The sequence below is a fragment of the Trichosurus vulpecula genome, chromosome 7, assembly GCF_011100635.1.
Source record: "Trichosurus vulpecula isolate mTriVul1 chromosome 7, mTriVul1.pri, whole genome shotgun sequence".
Lineage (NCBI taxonomy): Eukaryota > Metazoa > Chordata > Mammalia > Diprotodontia > Phalangeridae > Trichosurus > Trichosurus vulpecula.
Window position 1 is genome coordinate 94511563 of NC_050579.1, and position 19220 is coordinate 94530782.

The 19220-nt window shown below is 37.1% G+C and overlaps 1 protein-coding gene across 1 annotated transcript in view; it reads right to left on the reverse strand.

The window, feature by feature from the left end:
- Positions 1-311: 311 nt before the first annotated feature.
- Positions 312-19220, reverse strand: part of SLC22A3 (solute carrier family 22 member 3) — a 140872-nt gene continuing 121963 nt past the window's right edge. Inside the window, exons 8-11 of the mRNA XM_036769199.1 lie at positions 16210-16318; positions 6679-6791; positions 3755-3854; positions 312-2362 (exon numbers count right to left, since the gene is read on the reverse strand). Of these exons, the coding sequence (XP_036625094.1) occupies positions 2302-2362; positions 3755-3854; positions 6679-6791; positions 16210-16318 (383 nt within the window). The 3' untranslated portion in view covers positions 312-2301. The remainder of the gene's footprint in view (positions 2363-3754; positions 3855-6678; positions 6792-16209; positions 16319-19220) is intronic.

Below are 19220 nucleotides of genomic sequence, written 5' to 3' on the forward strand. Positions count from 1 at the left end.
AGATTAAGCAACTTGTCCAAAGTCATACAGTTTGTTAATACCAGAAGCATTACAGCTCTTTAATTGTTAAATTTAAACCTCACACACCAAGCAACATCATGCCAGACATCTACCACTTTGAACTTTATCTACAATCAAGCCTCGATGCTCTGTTTAGCCTTCTGAATAAGAATATAAACCAAATAGGGGGTGATGGCATATATTTCTTTATGCTTTAATTTTTGTAAGTTACTTTCTCCATATATCTTAAAATTTTTGAGATGAGGAAACCAAGGTTAAAAGGTTGTGCTTTGACCAAGGTCACACAAGGAGTAAGAGGAAGAGTAGGATTTGGATCCATATATTAAGGCTGTGGTGGTCCTTCCACTATGCCAGTCACCTCCTGGGGACAGTAGTAAGCTGGCCAATGACCAGAGACACTCTGCTGAAAAAATCCTGAGAGATACAAATATTCCAAATGAGACAAACAGTAGAATTGTGAATTAAGCTCATTATCGAAACGCCTTAGAAAGTAAGAGGAATCCAAAAGCTTAGAACCAAAAGGTTTTAAGAAAAGGCTTTTATCTTATTTTCCTTATCTCTAGACAAGGACATGTTTATTACTGACCAGAAGCTGAAAGGGAAAAATATTTTGACGTGTGGGGAAAATGATCATACTAATTTGCTTTGTGAATTTTTCTTAAAGCTGAGAAAAGAGGAGAGAATCATTATTAATTTTTTTCTGCCAATTTAACATTTTTTATTGTTACTGGAGGTAAAATAGCTTAAAGATACAGGGTGATATTAAAAACACTAAAGTGTTCTTAAAGCTAGTGCTCTTAAGGGAAAAAAAGGCAACAGCAATACAACTATGAATTAGTGAAGCCATTAAAATCCAAAGCAAATTGTTTGACATATTTTATAAAATGAACATTTAACATTAAATCAATTGTGATATAAGGATTTAAAGCTTATATTGTGATTAGCACACATATTGTGTACACATATACATCTATATATGCATACTCTAATAGAAATTCTAACATTGTCTAGATCTCATGCCCTTTAAGTGTCCCTCTATCTCATCCCAGAAACATAATATTAAAAATACCGTATAAGGTACATACTCAACCTGAAAAGATAATATACAGAGTAGCATACCAAAAAACCCTGACGACATTCAAAGATATTTTGTGATGTCTATGAGCACTTGCAAAACTGGATGCTAATTAGTTTAAGCATGACTGTATGTACTCTTCGTTTTGCATTAAGCATTGGCCCAGTCCTTGGATAAGCAAGAATTGGAAGAAGTGAATAAGAAATCTCTGTGTCTTATTAAATACAGATATCATCAAGAAACAAACCTAACAAATACAATGCAAACCACTTTAGCCTTTGAAAATGCAGAGAACTATGAACTCATCTGTAGTGAGGGCCATTTTCTCCTCCACAGTTCCTTCTCATTGAACTAAAGATCTGGCTTTAGGTGCTCACAGCAGGAAAAAAAATAATAATCTTTTTGGATAATCTCAGGGTTAATCTTGAGTAATAAGTAATCTAGCCAAAATCTCAACCTATATTACAAATGGATCTTTGTAATTGGCACAGCACAGAAATCAAGCTAAGATTTATAGAAACTGACAGGATAGAAAGGGAAAATCAAATTGGTGAATGCTATATCCCAAGTGCTCAAGATGACAAGAGATGGTAAAGGCTCAGTACGGTGTTGTCCAACATATTTGGATTCCAATATCAGCGTTCCCAAATCTTGGCCCTTTCATTGTTCGTCCAGATTTTGATGAAGTCGTCCCCATATTTTTTTCTTGTTGAATTGACCTGGATTACTGCTGCTCAAGTCACCAACACCATTCTTAAATTCTGCTTGTTTGCATTTCCTGACTTGCTGGAGGAATCCCCATCAGAATGAGGCAGGCATGTTTTGTCATTCATCATGGAGCTTTTTCCCTCCTTGCATCACAAGTGAACAACTCCAATAGAAAGAACATTTCTTGGCTCCATGAAAGCTGCTGAATGAAGTGGCTCTTTACCGATAGGGCCACATGTCCAATTCTCCCAAAAAGAAATGCCTATTCTTTCCAATATTATACAAAAATACACTGTATATTTTAAAAGTCTATATATCATACTTGATATACAATATATATATAGTACAGAGACCTTGCTCATATTAAAATGCAGTTGAAAATGAAATACATATCCTTGCAAGTTGTGTTTTACTGATTTCAAAGGAATATCTCATAGGAACCAGGTTCCTGGGGTGCAACCTCACACCAAATACCTTCTTTAGTCTTTGGCAAGGACTCAAGTATGAATGGTTGTTACTTGACTTTTCTTCTTCTTGCCTCTTTTGTAGAGATGTGGGCTAGCAAAACACAGAAGAAAAAAGAAATTCCATATTCAAAAGTCACTTAATGAATTAGAGGAAAGGGAAAATACATTTCAGAAACATATTAGTCAATATGGAATTATTTTGGGTCATGGCCACATGCTGATTGACAGTGCAGCGTATTGTCTTTATTTGTTTTCCACCGAGAAAGAGATAGTTCGAAAATGGAGCTGTCTGTGGCTTCAAAAAAGTCATCAGATGTGAGACAGCAGTATTGGTAACATGAAAAAGTAATTAGGTGAAAAGATGATTTTAATAATTTGAGGGACAAGTAATTTGTTTTCAGAGTATTTAGGAAGGGAATTGATAAGCTAATGTTCATTGAAGGGAAGGTGACCAGGATTTTGAAAGGGACTAGAAATCATCTCATATATGGGCTGGTTGAAGGACCTCAGGCTATTTAGGCTAGGGAAGCGAAGATCTATGGGTGTGATACATGCCTTGATATGGGGAAAAGATTTGAATTATTCTGCCTAGCCATGGAGGCAGAACTAGCAGCAATGGATAGAAATTGCAAAAAGCCAGAGTTTTCCCCTTACAGTAAAGGGAAAAAACCAAACTTGTTAACAATTACAGATATCACAAAATGTAATGGGCTGCTCTGGAAAGTAGAAGGTCCTCCATAACTGAAGATCTTCAAGGAGAGGCTTGATGACCATTTCCTGGAGCTGTAACTCCTGTCCAGGTACAGTTTGAAGTGAGGGCTTCTAAAAGTGTCCTTGTACTCAGTGCTGCTTTCTAAATGGCTTATAATAAAAACGATAGCATCTCACATTTACATGATGCTTTAAGGTTTACAAAGTACTTTATATGCATTCTTTTGTGTGTGTGTGTGTGTGTGAGGTGATGGCTTTGCCTTGAATACATCCCAGAGTTGGCTTCTTGTGAGAGCCCTGCATTTTACTTATTGGTTTTATCTTCCAAAATAATGTTATGCAAATAGAATGAAAATGTGGGGTTCTTACTGAGGAAGAGAAAGAATTTATTTCATATAGGCTGATAAACTAAAATAAGGAGGTAGATTCTGATTTTTAAAAGTTTCTAGTTTTAAAGAGTATTTACTATTTTAATATTGAGAGATAAAATATGAACAAAAAAATAAAAAAAAACATAATTCAAAGTCATATGGTGTGGAGCAAAACAATAATAGGTATCTAGGAAATGATGGTGCTGATTATATTTCTCATTATGCTTCTTTTACTTACAAAGTAAAAGATGTACCATCGACAGCTGATTTTGCCTAGGTCTTTGTGTTCGTTATTGCTGATATGCAAACTCCCGGAGATCCAGGCTTTTAATTTCCATGAATATTAAGAATGCTTATATGCACAGAAGATACTTATTATGTCAATCATGATGATACAATACCTGGCAAGTTTTTCTACATCCTCCACTGTCTCAGGTAAGGCAATCCCCTTCGTTTCAGGTAAGAGCATGACAAGACCTCCACAGACTGATGCAAGAATACCTAGGGAACAGTAATCAAAAGCATTATAGTACCAGGATTGGATATGTTTGACTTAATCTTCAGTTCTCAAAAATGGTGGGTTTTTGGAAAGAAGCAGCAAAATTTACAAATAACTTAAATAACCAAAATTTTCCCATAGGCCTGTTCTCCATGTAAATTACAAGACTAATAATTAAATAAAAGATTGTATTTATACAAGGACATAGAATTCAAAGTATATTACATTCTCTTATTTGATTCTCAAAAGTTATTGTTATTCTTTTCATCTACATGTTTCAGGTACTTTTAAGCACATCTCAGAGTCCTTTGATGCCCCCATTGACTAGGGCTTTATTTTGGTATTCCTACGGTCTCATTATAAAAGGATGTAAAATCTTCCACTGATGAATATTTTGTTCTGGAACTGATGTCTCCTTAACAAGGTATGATATTCCATTGACAAAAGTCACCTTGCCAATACTACATACCTGGGCTACACCTTTGGACTTGGTGTCTAAGTGCCACATTAGAGAAAAAAGGAACATGGAGAGAAGGAACTAGTGCTTAGATACAGAGGCCCTCCTGAGAAAAAAGGATTTGGGTGAGTGTTCTTTAGGGTTTCCCGTTGGGTTAGAACCTGTCCTATATTTGGTGTTTTGTTAGCTTTGGGGCTTTTTTGGGTAGAAACAGACTATGAGCTAACGTCTGATATTTCCAGGGGAAACCATGGGTAGAGTCACAAATGTGATCTGTATGATAACATCCAAGATTGAATCTGGTCCAAACCAGATTTCTCTAAACCTATTAGGTTTTTGGTTCTGAACCAAAAAATTACATGTAGGTTAAGAAACTGAGGTTCAGTGAAATTAACTTGACTGAGATCACACCACTAATACATAGCAACATCTGTCTGGAATCAAACTTAGGTGTTCTGATATGAAATCCAAGATTGTTTCCACAATAATAAGCTGCCTAGTTTATCCTGGATTGTTATCAGTGGTATCCTCCTTTTCACCTTAGCTCCAGAGTTAACATGGACCTTTGGTAAGAAAATAAAATGGTTAGAAGGAATCTTTTATGGAATTCTTGACTTGAGTTCAGATGCCCTGTTGAACACCTAAGATTATTTTTGTGAATATTTTTATTAGACAGGAGTTTGGCCTGGATTACCTCTGGGTACTTATTGATGCTCAGATTTCTATCACATTCTTCAACAATGGGTTTGTGAGATTGAGTGAAACTAAAACAGGTTACATATATGACTATGGTTAAGTGCTTAATTTCTTTTTTGGCTCACTGTATTTATCAGCAAACTAAATAAATAAAGAGATAATTATAGTGGAACTCCATAAAACAGAACTCATTTTTACAAAGATTGTTTTATATCCTCAAGATCAAAACACATCTTAAGCAGACACAAATCTGATATGATATAGATGTATCCTATAAAGAGGCCTCAGCTGGAAATATACATCAGGCAGCTGGAAAGAGTGGCTAATTAGAATTTGGGAGAGAGGTTAGAGCAGAAGACAAAGACCTGGGAGTCATCTGCATAGAAGCAATAGCTCAAGTTATGCTGATGGATAAATTACTAAGGGAAAGAAGATAGAGAAAGGGATTGAGAATAGAACTTGGGGAGGTGCGCTTACATTTGAAAGCTAGAAGGAGACAATGGGTTAAAGAGAAAGAGGAGTTATCACAAACAATCAGAATAGTAGGACTCAGGAAGGAAGGGACGGTCAGCAACGTCAAATGCTGCAGAGATTTCAATAAGGATTGAGAAAATTCCATAGCACCTGGTGATTGGGGGATAATTTCTGGTCTTTGAGAGAGAAGTTTCAGTCATCATGGTGAAAGATAGTGATATGTTACTTTTGGATCAGGCTTTACCGTATTTACTTTCACATATTTCTCTCAAATCAGACACAAGATCAAGGATTGGATATGACAAATGGAGACAGCAAGTGCCTGATTTTCATTTTTCTAAGAGTTTTATTATGAACTTGATAAGCATCAGGAAACATGAACATGTCCATATAAAAAGAACAGAGGGAGTTGTACATGAAACTAAGATTTTCTATTTCATGTAGTTTTGCTTTAAAATATATAGATGGATTTTTACACTTTTTATTCAAATCTTCTTGTACAAAATGACTAATATGTAAACGTTTTACACGATTGTATATGTATAACCTATATCAGATTGCTTACAGTTTCAGCGAGGGAGGAGGGGGAAAAGGGAGGGAAAGATAGGATTTGGAACTCAAAACTTTTTAAAAAAAATGCTTAAAAATTGTTTCAATATGTAATTGGGGAAAAATAATTTTTTTTAAAGAGGTGTCAGTTCTGTTCTCCAATACCAGCATTTTATAGGACTTCCACTTTGGTTTTGCCTCAGAAATCTTTTAAAGATAAGTAATTAACAAATAAGAGACAGAATCTTGTAGGAGAACTTTATTTATAGGCCAGAAGTTTACTGTGTTATAGCTGACTCCTCAAAAATAGAATAATCAAAGGGAGAAGATTAAATGTACCCCACCAATGACAAATCTAAGAATTAATCTAGAGTTCTATTAATAATACTAGCTGACATTTAAATGGCACTTTGAGGCTTGCAAAGCATTTTACATATTGTCTAATTCAATCCTCCATGAGGTAGGAAGTACAGCTATTTTTCTCGTGGAAACTGAAACTTGGAAAGGTTAAAGGGTTTGACCTTGGTCACTCAAGTTGAAAATGTTAGAGGCAAAATTTGAACACAGATCCCCATGAGTCCAAATTCAATACTCAGGTTAACTCTCCAGTGAAAACAACCATATTTAAAAGAGACATGTTAAATTCTTACCAAAAATGATAAGAGGTAGTTCTAGCCAGATGGCTGATAGCCGGAACAGCAAGAATGGAGCTACAATACCACCAAAATCACACAAACCTGAACACAATGAAACACCAAAGTTTCTGCAAAGGAAAAAAAATACATTTTTTCTTTAATGATCAAGGCATTGGCAAAATCAAGAAAATGAAAAGTGCATGGTATTGGTAATAAAAACCAAAGAACTAATTTATATTCACAGAGTACTTTACAATTTGAAATATATTTTCATACTAATTAATCTAGTTTTATCCTGTGTGACAAGGCAAGTATTAGCTTCCAACTTTTATAGATAAGGTAACTGAAGTCAAGAAAGGTCAAAAGACAACCGAAAATAATCCTTCTAATTAGCGTCACAGAATAGAAGTCAGGTGCTTGCAGTGGGGGCCTTCTGTTAGATCCTCCAACATGCTCACGGCTGTATCTCTTCTATTTCTTATTGTACTTATATTCTACTCTTCAGTGAAAAGCATACATTTTTCCCACTGGCATTATACTATTCTCACATTTTACTCCCTTCATATTGTAGAGTTTTAGCTTTCTTAAAAACTATAGCATACTTTTATTTTGGGTTACACATGATAATTCCCTTTCTAAATAAGCTAAATAATATGCTCATACAATTTCGTTGTTGTTTTTGTTGTTATCGTTCAGTTGTTTCAATTGTGTCTGACTCTTTGTGACCCCACTTGGGGTTTTCCTGGAAAAGATACTGGTTTGCCATTTTCTTCTCCAGCTCATTTTATAGATGAGGAAACTGAGGCAAACAGGGTTAAGTGACTTGCTCAGGGTCACAAAGCTAGTAAGTATCTGAGGCTGCATTCGAACTCAGGGAGATGAGTCTTCTTGACTCCAGGCCAGGAGCTTTATCTACTATACCACAATACACACACACACACACACACACACACACACACACACACACACACATCTATGTACACATACACCCATACCCACAGATATAAAAGAGGACTGGATTTGCTATCTGGGGACCTGCATTTGAATCCTGACTCTTTTTACTATGTGTCTGACTGTGAGAAAGTCATTTAAACTTCTGGGGACTTCATATATGACATGAGGGGCTTGAACTAGATGATTTATGACTTCTGTTCTAGGGGACACACACACACACACACACTTTAATGTATTAGAAATAAAACTGGGCTGGGAAATTGTAGAACTAGAGAAGTAACAGTGTTTAATAACTGATTTAGGAAAGTTATTGTTTCATCTTTATAGATTTGGCCCAATGTTCTACTCTTATCAAGAAATCATGGCTTGTTGGTTAAATTTGTATAATGCAATTTTAAAACATATACCATAACAACATAAAACATACATCACTCTGGTTAACAAGTGAGGTGACAACAACCTTATGCAAAACATGTGAAATTTAAAAGCCGTGCTAATGCAATAAATTTTTGAAAACTTAAAGATAACATTTGGTAGCAAAAAATGCAAGTATAAAACTTCATTCTCATATCTTGGGGTATAAGTACAATATGGAGAAGGTATGGTTAGGTAGTTTATCAGAAAGAGATCTGGATGCTAGCTTAATATCAGTTAATAGTGTGACAGCAGCAAAAAAAAAAAAAGTTAAGGTGATCTTGGGCTGCCCTCAGAGGCAAAACTTCTAGGAGCAAGGAGGTAATAATCACACTGTATTCTGCCCTAGTAAGACCATATAACTGGATAACTGTATTCAGTTCTCTGCACCAAAGTTCTGGTTCAAATGCCTCTCTTTTATTCAACATCTGTCTTTTTTCATTGATGGTTAGGCTCAGGTTTGCAGGGCATATCACTATGAGTTACATCTTGAGCTCCTTTGATTTTCAGAACAGATTCTATTTCCTTCTGCTATTTCCGTTGGGAGCAAAGCATAGTCTTGTGTTATTCACATTTCTTTCTGTTTATACTTGACAGACTTTTTCTTGGTTGCTTGTAGTATTTGTGGTTTGTCTTAGAATTGTTACACATAAACAGTATATGTTTTAGAGCAGGGGTGGGGAATCTGCAGCCTCGAGGCCACATATGTCCTTCTAGGTCCTTAGATGTGGCCTTTTGACTGAGTCCAAGCTTTACAAAACAAATCCTTTTATTAAGGGGATTTGTTTGGTGAAGTTTGGATTCAGTCAAAGGGCTATACTTGAGGACCTAGAGGGCCACATATGTGGCCTTGAGGCCACAGGTTCCCCACCCCTGTTTTAGAGTTTGCAGGATAGGATTTTTCTGGTGGGGACCTGTAGATTCTTTTAATTGGCACTTTTTGTTTTCTGTATTCAGAAGTTCTGGGCAGTTTTCTTGCATTATAATGGTCAGGTTATTTGACTTCTTATGTTCTTGTCAAAGATTTATAACCTTAATTCTTTTTATGCATTCTGTCTTCAAGATCAATTTGTTTTGCTTTTACAGAAATCATAAATTCTTTTAATATTATTCTTTTTTAATTTTTCTTCTTTCAGATTGTTCTTCATGTCCATGTATGTGTATTCTCAACTAGTTATCTTCTCTTTATTTTTTTTGGAGAGATGTAGCACCATGAATCAAATTTTTCTGTTTTGCCAATTATTTCCACCATACAGGCTATACAGTTTCTCACACTTCTTCTTTCTTGAATCATTCAGGAACATCATGCTATGGTTCTATGATCTCTTGGGAATTCACAGGATCTTCTTCTTTAATAGGTGCTGATTCATTATTCTTTGTCTTGCAATATTTATTCAGAGATGTTTGAACTCATTTAGGTGTCCTGGAATCCATCTTCTCTTTTGTTATTAATATTATCTCTGTTGATTTATCTGCTTGTTTTCTAGATTTTTATCTGAGTTTTCTTCTTCCTTAGATCTTTGGAAATTTCATTTTTGCCCCTTACATTTCCTTGTTTCTCATTTTCTGACTCTTTCCACTTTTATGCCCAATCTCCTGAGGGTTAGACTTTAGCATCCTCCCAGGCTGAGGAATTCACTTTTTATCAATGTCAGTCCCTGAGCTAAGTGGCTTTAAGGGAACAGAAGTGGATTCTTGGATTTCAGACCCCTTCCTTCTGGTCTGGTACAATCCCATACATAGGCAGGCACCTTGCCACAATTCCTTCTCTTCTTCCTTCTCTGGTTCTGGTTGAGCACTGTTGCAAAACAGCGTGCTTATTATGCCCCAGATAGAGCGCCACTTAGGGGAACTAAGGAGGGCAATCAGAATGGTGAAAAGTTACGGCAAGTCAAGGGTTGGTTGAAGGAAATAAGGATGTTCAGCCTGAAGAAAAGAAAACTTGTAGAACCTGATTAACTGTCTGCAAATATCTGAAAAATTGTCATTTTGAAGAGGGATTAGATTTATGCTGTTTAACCTCAGAAGGAAGACGGTAGAGCAAAAGGTAGAAGATCCAAAGAGCAACATTAGGTTTAATGGAAGGAAAAGCTTCCTGACAATTAGAGCTGTCCAAAACAGGAAGGGACCACATCAGTAGGCAATGACTTCCCCCTCACTGGAGATCTTCAAGCACAGGCTAAATGACCACTCATTAGGTATATTGTACTAAGGATTTGCTTTTGATACAGATTGGATTAAATGGAAGCAGGAGGTCTTTGCCAACCCTAAAATTCTGCAATTAACTGAATCTATCAGTATGATGGTAGCAAAGACTATGAGCACTGCTAAGAATGGAACACTCTTTTTTCCTGTTGTTCACTGCCCTGCTCAATATGAGGGACTGTGCTTTGTGTTATCAGGATGCTATTATTAGCTCACTGCAAGCAAGGCATGAGCACTGAAAATTTTACAGCAGCAGCAGACTTGCACTGATCCATAAATGTACTCACTTTGTCCATTTTATGACCAGCAGCACACATCTGGGCTGGGATTAAAAAGACAGCATAGGTCTAGTTCCTATTTCTATATAAAAGATATATAGCTACATTTTACCATGTGGTATACTAGAAAGAATTCTGCACTTGGGAGTCAGTAGACTGGGTGTGAATTGCATCTCTGACATCAATGTGATCGGGTCATTGCTTTCTGTTTCCTTATATGTGATATGGGGATAATAGAATTTAACTTTTACTACATATCTCATAGGGTTGTAGTAAGGAAAGCACTTTGTCAACCTTGAGGTTCTATAGGAATAAATTGTTATTATTGCTATGTCTGAGTATAACATTCTCAGCATTTTTATCTTTGTGAAAATTTTGAATATATTTGAAAATTCACTTTAGCAAGTGATTGACCTGCACTCAGGTTTAAGGGCAAACCTGATTCATATTTCAAATCATTCAACATTTATTTAGCTACTCAGGCTAGCTCTGAAAAACACTGGCGCTTGAAAGAAAAGCCACGTTATTTTACTTGACAGTATTGGGGGGAGGGGAGGTGATTATAGCTTGCACCACTCTATCTTTTTCCCTAAGAAGAGGTGTGATTTCAAACTCAAGGAGATGACTGGACTGGGAATAATAAACTAATATGCTCTCTGTGTATCACTAAATCTGAAATAATTACATAGGAAATGTCATAAACAGTTGTCTGAACCTTTTGGGGGGTTTGGAGGAGGAGGGAGGGAAAAGTGACAATATTTATATTTCAAAGTATGTTCCAGCATCAGAAAAGAACTTGAGCCCTGAAAGGTTATAAATACAGGGTGGAACATCTAATTTAAATAAGACTGAAACAGCCAGAGTTTCAGTTCAGCATGATAGTATTTCATAAAGAAAGAAACTGAAAAGGCTGAATCTAAAAAAAAAATAAACCAACTCAGTTATAATGATGTGGTAACACCTCATTTAACACTAGAACCCATCTAGGATGCCCAGGAAATGGGAAGCCCCATTATCACCACCAGGGGGCATCCCCTTCTCTACTTGTACCCTGATCCCCTTCTTCAGCCCCACTACCCAAAACCTGAACAGACTGCTTGCATAGTTTGGATGATAGGAGTCACCATCTCCATTCCTCCTGATGATATGAAGGACCACCAGGCTTTCTTACCATCTTCCCTGGTACTGCCTTCTAGGGTTGTTCTCCAGGCCTTATTATCTGCCCTACCTCTACATCCCTCAGAGCCCCTTGTGACAGATAGATAGAAGATACAGACAGAAGACACAGAACAGAATTTAAGGTTCCTTTCAGGTCTAATGTTCTGGGTTTTTAAAAAAATTATTACTCTGCTAGTACAGTGATGTCCTCAGATTTTTAAAAGAACTGAACTTGTGATTTCATTGGTGTATGGAATTCCTGGTGAGGAGCTCTCCTCACCAATGCAGAACAGAAACTATTTTGACACTTCTAGTCTTAGAGGATTGATTGGGAGCATTAAAATGTTCAGTGACTAGCGCATGGTCACATTGCCAGTATATGTCAGAAATGGGATTTGAAATCTTCCTGATTCTAAAACCTACTCTCCACTGACTGTGCAACTTTGCCTTTTGTCCTCTGATGATGATGATGATGATGATGACAGTGATGATGGTGGCAGTGATGGTGGTGGTAGTGGTGGCGGCGGCGGTGGTGATGGTGGTGGTGGTGGTGGCGGTGGCGATGGTGGTGGTGGTGGTGATGGTGGTGGTGGTGGTGATGGTGGTAGTGGTGGCGGTGGTGGTGGTGATGGTGGTGGTGGTGGTGATGGTGGTGATGATGGTGGTGGTGATGGTGGTGATGGTGGTGGTGGTGATGGTGATCACAAGAGTTTTTACTTATGATGGATATTTTAGTTTACAAAGTACTTTACATTCTTTATCTCATTTGAGCCTCACAAAATCCCTTAGATACTATAGAAATTACAAGCCACATTTTACAGATGACGAAACTGACACAACCAAAATTACTTTTTCATGATGATGGGAAGGGAGGGAATAAGTGTTTGTATAGCACCTACTACATGCCAGGCACTAGGCTAAATGCAAATATTACTTCATTTATACATAGATATACTCATACTTACCTTGTGTGGTAGGTGCTGTTATTATTCCCATTTTACAGTTGAGGAAACCAAGGCAAACAGAGGTTATGTGAATTGCTCAGGGTCACATAGCTAGTGAGTGTCTGAGGTGAGATTCAAACTCAGGTCTTCCTGATTGCAGGTCCCACACTTGATCCCACACTTGATACCTCATAGGATTATAGAATTAGATCTGGAAGAGTTCTCAGGGATTATCTCATCTAACAATCTATAGCTGAGGACGCTGAAAAAGCCTTGGGAAGACCTGAGCAAGATCGCACAAGCCACCCTCTGACTCCAAAGAGAGTGTCCTTTCTCCTATGCCACAACTAGTGTTAGAAGCTGAAAACTCAGATCTCCCATGACTCTTTTAAGAGGAAGTCAGGTGGCTTAATGGATAGAGCAGTGGGCTTGGAGTCAGGAAAACCTGAGTGAGTCCAGACCCTACCTTGGGCGCTTACTTAGCTGTGTGATCCTGAGCAAGCCATTGGCTCTCTCCTAACCTCAGTTTCTTCATCTGTCAAGTGGGGATTATAATAGCAACTACTTAACAGAGATGTTGTAAAAATCAAATGAGATAATATAAGCAAATATTTTGCAAACTTAAAGGCATATAAATGTCAGCTATTATTATGTATTATTCCTGCTGCACCATTGCTATCTCTCTAAGGCTATAGAGCTATATGGAGGGATTTACATTTATGCTAAATGTCCCTAAACTTCATACTCTAGTGCTTTTTACATACGATGTCTCCTTCCTTTAGAGGTCATTTAAAAAAATAGACATTTGCTTCTTTCAGCTGTCAGGGCCAGGCTATAGCTATTGTCTCCATAGTAGAAGGAGAAATGTAAGGTGCAGAAATGTAATGCTACGGAGTATACCAGTCTCTCCCACATTGAGAGTACTAGTAACTAAATAAAAGTAAAATCATGTAAAGTTCACATGAGGGTAAATTGCTTCTGAGTGAGGACCTGAGGGGTTTTTCTATGAGTAAAGGGTATGGACTATGAAATAACTATTTTGGTTGCTGAGAGAAATTTTTGTTTTCTTTCAAGTTCTTGACTACATTACAACTCATTGACGATCTTAGATAAGTGACTTCCGAGTTAGTGAGATGTGACTGTAATAATAACATACATCTGTATGGTCCTTTTGTACTTTCTAAAATGCTTGCACTTACATTACTAAAGCTAGTCTTTGATTAGGCTATTTTAAATGAATGAGCAGTATTACTTGCCAAAAGAACACATCAAGCTTCCCTCTTGTTTTCTGGGATGAAATTCTTAGTGGAGAATTAAACTGATCCCAGATGCAACACGAATCAAACACACAGAAACACACACATACATGCTTCTCTCACTACTTTTACAGTTGGGTTAGGTAAAGATTCAAATACCAATGGTATTATTCTTGAGAGCAGTACACATACTCTCCCTTGGTTGGGGTGCAGTGATGTTCTCCAATCCTCCCACATAGGAGAAAGTCTTTTTATAAGGAACAGTATAAATGGGTCATGAATATAATGTGACCACTGCTTGGCCCTGCATTAGAAAGAATAAAACTTACCAATACTGGAAGGAAACTTGGAAAAATGCATGTACTCTGAATTAGTACTCCTCCTGGCAAATTAATTTTAGACGAAGTGAATGTAGCTGGTAAAAACTTAGAATATTGTACTAACACTAGGAGATATTTTGAATTTCTGAAAGTGTATAATGGCTTAATTATTTCAAACTTGGCTGATAACATATTTCAGTGCCATAATGGAGCTGGCTTGCTTTTATTTAGGTCATTTCTGACTCATAATAACTTTAAACTTTAATCACCATCACCTTCTCTGCTCTTCATCCTCTATCTCTCTACCATCATTTTGCTCTCTAAGGAGCTAATTTTCCCTCAAAAGCTGATGTTTCTTATTGCTTTAATGAAAGACCAATTTTTGTTGCACCATGAATTCCTACTTCTAAGTGAATTCAAAACTTCATGCAGTAAAAGTGTTTTGATTGATGGTGATGCCAACATCTTCTACAAGGCAGACTCCATTTTAACAATGGTTTCAGCAATTTCATATGAGAGCTAGAGAGTAGAAGAGGGCTTATGAAGGAACTCCTTTGTTAGTTCCGTTGGGGACTGGCTATGAAGAAAGGGGATGCCTTCTGGCTTTTGGCACTTCCCAGAAGCTGACAGCCCCTATTTTCTTATTGTTTCTATTTCTACTTGCAGACACTATGAGCTGTGCAAGAATATATTCTCTTGGAAACTAATTATTTGAAAACAATGGTTAGCCTAAGGTAGAATAGTACAGTTATCCCTTCCATGTCACAACTTTCCCCATTGGGGTTTCTATATATCAGTGGTGAGCATAAGAAATTAAATGGGAATTTGGGGGGAGTTTTGTGAAAGCTGCAGACTATATTGCAAAGGCCAGCAGAAGACACAGAAAAAGCTTAGAAACTCAGAAATTTTATATATGTGTATATATATATGTATATGTATGTGTAATATATATACATATATACATACATACACATACACACATACATACATATGGTATTGTATGATATCAACACATTTTATCTTTTAATACTATAATAATTTAGACTTCTTCTCTGATATGAAGGGAGAGCCGAAAAATTTTATGTGGATTTTTGAGACTGTGGGGAGGCTACACCGTGATACCCTTGATGTAGAAGGTTAAATGTAGAATGTTACAACCTGAAAGGCCTTTAGAAACCATCTAGTTGAAACTCCTTTCCCAAGAACTGGAGCCCAGTAAGTAGAAGAACTGGGGATAGAAACCCAGGTCTTTGACTCATAGTCTAGTGTTCTTTGATGGGTGTACCATCTCTTTGCCAAATTATTCAAATGATAGGTATTTACTGAGGGCTGCACTGTGTGTCTTTTGGCTTGTAGGATATCGATCTGAATAGCCATGGTTCAGTCCTTTGTTTTCTAGCAGTCAAAGCTGTTGGTGTCTATTATTGGGAAGCTAACATATCAGTAAGAACAAAATGCAAACAATTCCATCCCTCCCATCTATAACTATCTTCCTATAAAATACACAGCACAAAAGCTGTCTGTTTCTCACCACTTGCAGCAAATAGAACCTGAGGTAACAAATGGTCTTCTTAAGTTTCATCAGACAGAAACCTAGTTTAGGTATTTAGTTCAATTAACATCTGATGACAAAATGGGTACTAATTGAAATGAAAAAATATTTTCAGTGATGAACAAACAGACTATTCTCTAACCATGCCAGAGAACTTTGACTGCAGTTCAATGGGACCCCTTGATAGACTAAGTCATGTGCCAGAACCCTGAGGCAGAAAACATTTCCATCATTCATTTCAAAGACATCATGCATGAAGGAAATGAAACAGAGTTCTGTGGGCCACGTAAGCTTTGTCATAGGCAAATTCTAGGTTATGTGCTTTGAGAGTATTGCCCTGAAGCTAGGCATGGGCCAACAGATTACTGAGCTAAATAGCCTTTTTCAAAAGGTTGAAGTCCATCCTGAAAGAGCTCAGTCATAATATTTAGAAATGAGAAATTGGGAGTTACACATTGTAATTACCTTAATGTTGTTGGATACAATTCTGAATTCACCAAATAGACAATTTCAAAAGCCATGGTAATCCCCAGTCTTCCTATAGTAGCTACTGAGGTTCTCAACCACGGTGTCCCTGGAAATACAGAGAGAAATGATAGGGATTTAATGTAATTACCAGCCAACCATAAAATGCATTTGCTTGGTTCCTCCCACAACCCCATAGTTTCTGAAGCACGTATATCAAACAGTAGCTAACATACACTGTATATGTGTGTATAATGTAATTGTGTATATGTATACATACATACATGCATATGTGCATATGTGACTTGTGTGTGTATATATACATATGAATTTAATGGGATAAGTGGCCCCCCAACGCTCCCCCCTCCCACCACAGGTGACATCACAGAACAGAGCTGTAATAAAACAGCAGAATAAAGAAGGCAAAATCTGTCTTGGATGTCTTTCTTTTCCAATTTCTGAAGATATTTATGTTGTCCTTCACATAGGATCTTCAAAATAATATCTTGGCTGTTGTCATTCCTCCTTTACATCGTGCTATTCCTTTATTCTCTTCTGCTCTGCTTTCCCCTTCGTTTCATTTTTTAAAACCAGCAGGATCCGTCTCACAAAACTAGAGCTGAAAGCAGCCATAGAGTCCATTTGGTGCAACCCCCTCATTTTACAGATGAGGAAACTGAGAGGCCCAGAGAGCTTAAATGACTTGCCCAAGATCATACAGCTAGGAAGTGGCAGAGCTGGGATTTTGTCTCATTACTCTGCCATTCGGCATTCTCTCCATTGTGCCAAACTGATCTGATGCCTTCACCTAGCATGCCAGTTAGATTCCTACCATGAAATCAAATGAGTTAAATAATATTCATCTTCACATTCTCTGTCTCTGTCTCTCTCTCTCTCCCTTCCTTCCCTCCATACACATACATACACAATAAAGCAACTTTTCAGGCCACTAGAAAAATCTCCCTATCCTTTTGGAGCATGTTCTATCTGCATGTATCTGTCCCAAATGTTCTAGAAAATTAAAAAACAAAATTAAACAATTGGCTAACTCATTGAATTCCAGGCAGGAAAAATGTATAGGCAGTTGTTTCAGATGTTTGACTCTTCATGACCCCATTTGGGGTTTTCTTGGCAAAGATACTGGAGTTGTTTGCCATTTCCTTCTTCAGCTCATTTTACAGGTGAAGAAACCAAGGCAAACTGGGTTAAATGACTTGTCCAGGGACACAAAGCTAGTAAGTATTTGAGGCCAGATTTGAACTCAGGAAGATGAGTATTCCTACTTCACCCACTGCACCAGCCACCTAGCCATCATGTGAAATAAATTCTTTGGGATGGCTTTGGCAAATCAAAAAAAAATCATACTCCTTTCCCTCTACTCCCAAAGTAACTTTCAAGAAATGTTTATTAAATAACTTCTATGTTCAGGGCACTGCGTTAGGTGGTGTTAGGTATTTCAGGTTAAATAAATAGGATGTATCACCAGCCCTCTAGAAGCTTATAATTGACAAGAGTTTTCTCAACATTTTGACTATTTCTATATGATCCTATATTCATAGAACAGCAGTGGTCTTGACCCAAAGTGGGGTCGCAATTCACAGTTTAGGAAGTGCTGACGGGGTCACGAATGGAAAAATGTTTAAGAAGCCCCAGAGAGGAATGACTTTTTATAAACTGATGATTTATTAAATGAGTACTGCTATTGTCACTTTTTGCCATTTATTCAGTAACATAAATTTGCCAAGTGCTTTGAAAAAAAAAAGATATAGCTGCTATCAGTAGTCAGTGTAATATAGTGGAAAGCCAATTGGAATTGGCCTTAGAAGCCTTGGGTTCAAGTCTCAGCTTCCCTGCTTACTAGCTCTATGACTCTGATGAAGGTTTTCTGAGCCATAGCCATAAAATGGCTCAGATGTATACAATGTATTATCAATTATACTCTATATACACATAATTATACAATATATACATTCATTAATTATATAAAATGGATAATACTTCTATACAACACAGTGATTGACAGGAAAATACTTTTTGAATTGTAAAGCCATATATAAAGGTGGCTTATAAAAAAGACAAGAGTGAGGGCACAGTAATATGCAGCACATAGTTTTCAATGAGAAATAAAAATGACAGAACACAAAATACATTTGTCTTGAAATGAAATTTTCAATTTCTTCATTCATTGGGACATTAACTTTTGAGGTCTGAAAAAATTTCAGGGAAATGTATTTTACTACCAAAGAAATGGGCATTCTCCTCTCTCTGAAATAATTTTGTATTTACTTTGTATACATTGTTAACTTACATATCTCTGTCCATGTTTAGTCCTTCAAATAAAACAAAAGCTTCTTAAGGCAAGGACCATTTTGTTTTTGTATATGCTCAGTGACTTTATAGTGCCTAGCACATTGGAAGAGCTTAACAAATGCTCATTGAATGAATGAATGAATGAATATTAGGGGAGAATCTGTCTCAGTGAATTCAAGTTCATTCTGTTAGTAAATATTCAGCAAATGAGGGGGGAAATTCTTGAAAGTCACTAAACAAAGTAACAATCCAGCTAGGAGGAACAATGAGAAAAGCCGATTACTTTAATTCAAGATAATGGTTTTGAGGATTAGCATGTACTTTGAACGCAAACTCACTGAATATTTATCTACGTCTGTTTCCCCCAGATAAACTCTTGCATTAACAGTTAAAGCAGAGAGGAACAGGAGAACAGAATTGACGCTTGCTAGACTGCCATCTGTTCCAGCACTGAATAGTTGTAAACATGTGTCTTATTCATGCTTTACTGTTGCATCAAAGCCAGATAGAAGGACGAGGAATCTAGTCCAACCCATTCCTTCAATGAGCAGGTGGTGCCCAGCGCCAGGTGCAGGATAATGAAGGGTGGATATTGTTGCCAAAGCTCCCGGTATCGTGCCCAGATTTCACAATCTCTGCTGGCTTCATGCCTTCCAGGAGTGAAGAGACTGGCTGCTGAAGGGGAAATCATTTTACTACCC